The 6,950-nt window shown below is 40.6% G+C and overlaps 1 protein-coding gene across 1 annotated transcript in view; it reads left to right on the top strand.

The window, feature by feature from the left end:
• The first annotated feature begins 1,355 nt into the window (after nucleotides 1–1,355).
• The window catches only part of PKN3 (protein kinase N3), a 15,810-nt gene continuing 10,215 nt past the window's right edge, over nucleotides 1,356–6,950 (top strand). The window contains exons 1-8 of the mRNA XM_009888063.1: nucleotides 1,356–1,599; nucleotides 2,157–2,305; nucleotides 3,819–3,948; nucleotides 4,062–4,213; nucleotides 4,593–4,788; nucleotides 5,100–5,282; nucleotides 5,538–5,647; nucleotides 6,136–6,279. Coding sequence (XP_009886365.1) covers nucleotides 1,356–1,599; nucleotides 2,157–2,305; nucleotides 3,819–3,948; nucleotides 4,062–4,213; nucleotides 4,593–4,788; nucleotides 5,100–5,282; nucleotides 5,538–5,647; nucleotides 6,136–6,279 — 1,308 coding nt within the window. The remainder of the gene's footprint in view (nucleotides 1,600–2,156; nucleotides 2,306–3,818; nucleotides 3,949–4,061; nucleotides 4,214–4,592; nucleotides 4,789–5,099; nucleotides 5,283–5,537; nucleotides 5,648–6,135; nucleotides 6,280–6,950) is intronic.

Genomic DNA, 6,950 nt, shown 5'->3' with positions numbered 1-6,950 from the left:
TTGCTATTAGACTGAAATAGTAGCAAAAACTAATCAAGGATGTTTGGTTGGGTCTTCGAGGTGCATAACAAAATATACTCGTATGATTAAATAATTGTTTCTGTGTGAGTGACATAGGCTTTGGATGCAAAACACACTCTTAAAGTGCAGTAATGTACACGAGTAACACAAAACCAGTGTGGTTTACTGTTGGAAATGTGGTCAACCAATGAAAGTGTGAGAGTAAGTTGGGATTCCTGAGTTCTGTCTTTAGTCACTGACGTGCTGTGTGACATTAGGTCGGTTAGTGTAGTGGAGTTTGACTGTGCAACTGTTTCTTTCGCATTTAAGCAGGGAGTATGATGACGTCGTTAATGTTAGGTTATTAATATATTATTGCTCTAAATGCCTTAAAGCCACTCTTCCTGTTGAAGAGAAAAGCATAACCTCTTGCTTGGATCTGTTTGTTACGGTGTTAGGTAGCATCCTCACTGATAAAGCTTTCACAGCTCCTGCATGAGATGTACCTCTGTTGCTGCTGCTTGTACTGTGTACATCCAGAGCCCATAAACAGAGCATCTCTGTCCAGAGCTATTGATGAGGCATACATCACTAGAACAAGTAGTATTGAAAATTATGTAAAACAAATCCCAGAACAAGCTTGAATGCTACTAATGCAACTCAAAATAATCAATGCTTTAAAGCAGCCTTATTGCCTGTAAATCACAAGCAGAATAGAAATTGAGTCAACAGTCTGGTTCCTTTTTCAGATACAGCAGAAAGTTAAGCTTACTCTTTTGCTTGTTCATTTGTAGAAACAGCTGTAGGTTTTACATTTTTCTTCTTCAGGGGTAACAACTGAGAGTTAATGCATGCTTGTGACATTCCTAAAAAGCTCTAACAGTTGAGATGTGTCTTTGAACAGTCAGCATCAAGACGTATGCGGATAAAAATCTGTATGTATTACATCATACTAGTAAAAGTTAATGTTGATCAGAAAAAGGGCAAATATTGGCTTGGCTTTGTTACTTGGAGAACAAAGGTGTGTGTAGATATTAAATAACAAGGAGACAAGCAAAATGAAGGTTTTTCTCCATTATGGTTTAAAACCAAATTAAGGCATGTTGAGGTCAAAGTTGTGTTCTGTCTTCTGCAATCTAAGTGTAGGTCTCATATTCTTAAAAATTTGGTGAAGAGATAGGCTTCAGAATTTGAGTGAACCAGTTTCTAAATGAAATGAAGGAGTGGAATCTTATGAGGAGTCTTATGCTGTATCATAAAAATGGTTGAACTGTGTTATCTCTGAAATCCTCTTGCCCAATGCTGCTCAATTGTAGGGCAGCTGTCTCTTGCAGCTGGGCAATGGTGTGAACTTAATGGATCCAAGCTTCCAGCAAAAACTGGAGGGTGAGAAGGAACTACTTCGCCGTGCAATACAGAAAGAACTGAAGATTAAAGAGGGAGCAGAAAACCTGCGCAAAGCAACAACAGACAGAAAGAATCTTGTTCATATAGAGCATGTGCTGAAATCTTCCAACCGAAAACTGGAACAACTGCACTGGGAACTTCAGGAGCTTAATGCAAGGATTGTAATAACAGACAAAGAAGAGAGTAAGACAGGTAGGTCTTGGATCATGATTGGCAAGAAAATGGTGTTATAGTGCTTCAGTGTTTATATATATTGAGTTGATATATGTATATTTTTCTGTTGAGGGCTCACAAGTAGTGGGAATTTCTTCTGTTGATATTTAGCTGATGAAATGATCTGTGCAGTAAAAAGTTGAGAATGGGGCAATAAAGGTGAAAAGAGGGAACCGGAGGGATCAGTGTATGGAGAAGACCAGCTGAGAGTGCTGGGCATGGACAATATTCAGGAGCAGGCTGTAGGTGGAATTGAAGAGATTTCAATAGAGTTTCTGGGCAGTTGAACATCCAAATATTTTACAGAATGAATGAGTATAAAATTGGCAGAGTGCTTGTTAGGATGTTTCACTGATAAGCTCATAGCTGTAAGTATTTCTTAGTTTAAGCTTCATTTGAACGTGTTTTGCAGTCAATTTTGTAGACAAGACCTTTTTGTACCTTATTTTATAGTCTAACCTTCTTTGATAGAGTCACCCGTCTATAACCGAGTGAAATGACACAAGAAAAGATGACTAATTGTATTGTTTGTGCAGATGGATCCGCATCTCCAGATCCTTGTCTCTGGGAAAGAAACCCAGACCCCATGGCCAGGAAGGTTGAAGCTTTGAAAAAGCAGCTGCATGTTGAAATGAAAGTGAAACAAGGAGCTGAGAACATGATCCAAATGTATTCCACATCCAAGGTAAGCAGGAATAAGCAATCATTTGGGAACATGAATTTCTGGATCAAAATTTGTATTTAAAGTTCATACAACAAAAGTTCACTCTGGTAATTGGTATGTGTAAGAAATTAATTTGCGAAGCTTGCTTGACTGAATCCTAACTGTACATTTTGGTGCTCAGCATAGTGACAGCATGTCATGTTACTGCACAGGACAACCAATATTGCGATTGTGCATTAGACTTACTGCAACATGTTACAGATTTCAGGAATTTAGCAGGAATCGCTAAGAAATTGGATGGTGCATGTTTCATTTGCCTTGGACGGTGCAAGTTTTATTTGCCAAGACCTTAAGCCAATTTATAATTACTGGGTATTAGGAAAAGGCTTTTCTCAAAGTATAGTGTATTCCACTTTGTCCCATGCCTTTTTTGGAAGCATCTGGTGGTGAGCACTGTTAGAGGGGAGTTATTAGACCAGACAGACGGGCATAGTCTGGCAGTTGTGATCCTTTTGGCAGCTCTTGCATGGCGGATGCTGATTGTGCTTCTGCACTTGAGTGTTGCTTAGTGGTATTAATGATAGAGTTGGGAAACAGGTTGTTTTAACTTGGCCATGTAAATCCTTCTGTAGTCTCAGTGGAAAGTGCTAGGTACCTATAGAATAACTTGTGTTATCATTCTCGAGAAGGTGAATGACCCTTTGGAAAGACTTGCCTCTCCCTACCGGCTATAGACTCTACATTACTTCTTAGGTCTATATGTTTAACTTAGCTGGCTGAATGCCAACGTAGAGGTGTTAATGCATCTAACCTCAACACTCATAGTGACTCTAGAGGCAGATTTGAGCCAGAGAAAAGTATCTCATAGGAAGTGGAGTGATAGAAGTGCCATCTCTAGAAAAACTGTTCCAAGCCTGGGAAAGTAGTGAGGGCGATATAAGAGGTACGTTCAGTCACTGACTTGAGGGAAGTAAGTTAAAAAGGCATTGGTATTGTACACTGAGTTGGTGTGATGTTTTGATATCACTAGATTGCTTAGGATAGAGCACAGCATATGGTATCTTTTTGTGAGAAAAAGTTTCAGAGGTTTACTGGTTTCATAGTCATCCCACTTTTTGAATTTGGCGTAATCATATTTAAAAGTCAAAGGATAATTAAAAAAAAAATATCCAAGCTTATTATGAAGCTTAATTCAGTAAGACCAGCAGTGTAGAGGGTTGTGATATTTTCATTTGTTCAAAACCTCTGCTTAAAACACTGTAAGCACAGTTGACCAGTGAACCACAAGTCTGCAAGGTTTGGTATTAACTGGACATGTCCTTGACCTGCCCTTTCCCTCTACAAATGGAGATCGTAATCTCAAAGTCCTTGATCCTCAGCAGTGTCTCCTTTACATAACTGCTTATTTATGCCATTTCAGAATCATTTATGACCTTTCTTGCAGATACCACCTCATCCTCATATGTGAACACATCATTGTAATCCATTTTTAATGAGCATGGTTCTCTCTCTGCATATGCTTTCTTTTTGGCAGGAGCGGAAGCTGCTGGCTACAGCTCAGCAGATGCTTCAGGACAGCAAGACAAAGATTGAAATAATCCGCATGCACATTGTGAAAGTATCTCAGTCAGCAGGAGGGATGGAAGATACAGTGGACCCAGCAGGTAAGGTGTTTTAAGTAATTAATACATCCCAGAACAGATGCGGCCAAAACCCCAAGATCCAGAATACACAGTCATTTTTCATCCTTGCCATATTTTATCTCCAAAATGGCTAGTGAGGATGGGGACCACCATCAGTGCATTGGAGCTGCGTATTGAGGAGCTGAGACATCACCTGCGCATTGAAGCTGCTGTAGCTGAGGGGGCAAAAAACGTGCTGAAGATCCTAGGAGGGAGTCGGGTGCAGGATCGCAAGTTTTTGGCTGAGGTAGGCACTTATTCAGGCCTTCTAAAGAGGGTAGTTTCATGCCTCAACATTAGTGATTAAGCATGAATGAGTAGAGTTAACCAAGAGTTATTGATTTGAGAAGTTCCTGTCTCTCTGTGAGGATAGAATGTTTTGGATCACTTTCCCTTCTAGCGATAACATTCCTTGTTTTGGTAGAATTTCTCAGGAACATCGAAAGTGACACATGGGCTGGTCAGGATCTATGGGAAAATGTTTTGTCTTGTTCCTTTATTAGTAAGGTGTTAGCTGGTCTTCTTTTGATGCTTACTGTAGTAGTTTATAAATGATTAGTAGTATCTGGATGGGGGCTGTACACTGAAAATTTCTGCCTGCTTTCTGTTCTACTTCACGTTGCTAGGCTCAGGGTCGTTTGCAAGAATCCTCTCAGAAGATTGATCTGCTGCGCTTGTCCTTGGAACATCAGCTTAGTGAGCTTTCTCCTGATCACCCAAAAAGAGCGCTTATTAAGCAGGAACTAGTAAATACTTCCTCCCTGGGAGCTCAGCATGGCAGCATCCAACCCACTTCAGTCATCAAACCTACAGCCCTTACAGGTACATAAATCCTGCATGGCATGTTGTTGCAAGGAGAACAAAGGGTAAAAATGAGTTGCATTTCTTGTCATTGTTACAACGCCTCTTGTTATATGGACATTTGATTTTCTAGGAACTGAACCTACTTCTTTTGGGCCAGTCAGAGATTTCTGATCATATGGATTTGCAGTCTATTAATCTGGGGTTGATTTGAGCTATTATCCAAGAAATCATGAATCTGAGAAATTCTTGGACCCCTGTGAGAACAGGCTGACTGGAATCACTTAATCTTTTACGTAATAATATTCTTTTTCTCTGTTAAAACTCCTCAGGAACATTGGAAGTGAGACTGATGGGCTGTCAGGATCTGTTGGAAAATGTTCCAGGACGCTCCCGAATGACTAGTTCTTCTCCCATCTGTGGCAGCCCAAGTGATTTGAGGTCTCTGTCCCGAACACGAGTGGGCCTGGGCCGCAGTGGTGCAGGAAAGTACCTGCGGAATGAAGAGCCATGTAGTGAGTATAGGATTCCCTGCTGAATTGTGAGCGGCATATGGGAGCATGGGGGCTTCTTATCAAGGTACTAGGTTCGCCTGGTATGAGTGTAATTATAAGAAACCTGGTTTCTGCAAAACTAAGAGAGAATGAATTGCATTATACCTGATCCTCCTAATACTCTCCTGGAAATCACATTTGATTTGGATATTCACCTTCAGCATGAGAAATTGTCTTTGGTAAAAGATTATAATCCATGTTTTCTCCTTTGTCTAGATGAGGTCCTTGCTGTGCTCAAAGTGGACAATAAAGTGGTTGGCCAAACAAACTGGGGACCAGTTAATAACCAGGCATGGGATCAGAGCTTCGTCATTGAGCTGGACCGGGTAAGTCTGCCCCAGATTCCCTGTGTTGTGTTTGTTTTTCCATTTCACGTTGCCTGATCTGCTCGTTTAGCTGGCATTCCATTTGATTCAACTGTATATTGCTGCTGTCCCCATGTCCTTTAATGTGCCAGTTATCTTAGTCTTCCCCTGAAGGTAGTGCATCTCTGGCAAAGATTCAGCCTGAACAGCATCTGTTGGCCTTCTCTCCTTGTCTGAACAGTCTTATTTCATCTTGCCAGCAAAGTGGCTCTCACAGGGATTTTTGAAATGCGGAGCCAAGACAGCCATCTCCAAGAGGGTCAGTGGCTAAGAAAATCAGGAAACACTGCAGAGAGCAGGGAACAGAAGGATTAAAGAACTTTCTTACGCATACTATTTGGTTTACTGATTTTTTTACAAGAGCATGGTTGTGCCATTTCCAGAGCATGGGGCAGTATGTAACTCTTCTGTTTTCTTTTTTCTCCCCCACCACTCACGCATCCCACCAGTCTCGTGAGCTAGAAATTGCAATTTATTGGAGAGACTGGAGAGAACTATGTGCAGTGAAGTTTTTACGTTTGGATGATTTCCTTGATAACGAACGTCATGGGATGTGCCTCTCACTCGAACCCCAAGGAATGCTTTTTGCAGAGGTATAAATGTTAGCTTTGTTTCTTTTTCAGAGAACTCTGTCTGTTTAGGGTGCCTGCCCTGAAAGCAGTTGTTCAACCCAGGACACAAGGAATGGAAGGAACAATAATCTAGAAGGGTAGAATGACACCTGAAATCCTTTTGCATCAATATTGCATATAAAAATAAGGAACAACACGATACAATAGATGTACACATGCCATAGCCCAGAGTGATTCTTCAGCTGCTCCTCTGTAATTATATGTGTGTGTGCTGTGAAATCCGTTGGTTTTTATTTGCTTTTATTATGACTCATTGGTGACACTTTAATTAAGCATATGACTTAATGGTTGGATTTGAATCACAGAGACTGTAGAACCAGAGATCTAAATTCCCTTTGGGTATGCATATTTTACCATCTTTCTGAGGCTAATAATGAAGAGTTTGAAGTACCATCAATGAAGAGATCATCCAGATAATCCCTTAAAAGCCTCAGCACTTTCTCCTTTGTGTTGTGATGAACGTTCCTGTGGTTATCTTTCCAAAAGTGGGATCTTGACCTCATGTACCCAAATTTGCCTCCTCTCCCTGTTGTCTTGTTTTTTGGGGGTTTGTTTTTGTTGGGGGTGTGTGGGTTGGGTTTTTGTTTTGTGTTTTTTTTCTGTGCCATGGACTACTAATTTTTTTTTTTTCC

Source organism: Charadrius vociferus, unplaced genomic scaffold (assembly GCF_000708025.1).
Source record: "Charadrius vociferus isolate BGI_N301 unplaced genomic scaffold, ASM70802v2 scaffold56, whole genome shotgun sequence".
NCBI classification, from domain to species: Eukaryota; Metazoa; Chordata; class Aves; order Charadriiformes; family Charadriidae; genus Charadrius; species Charadrius vociferus.
Note: the sequence above shows the minus strand (reverse complement) of the source record. Positions and strands in the feature narration are given on the sequence as shown.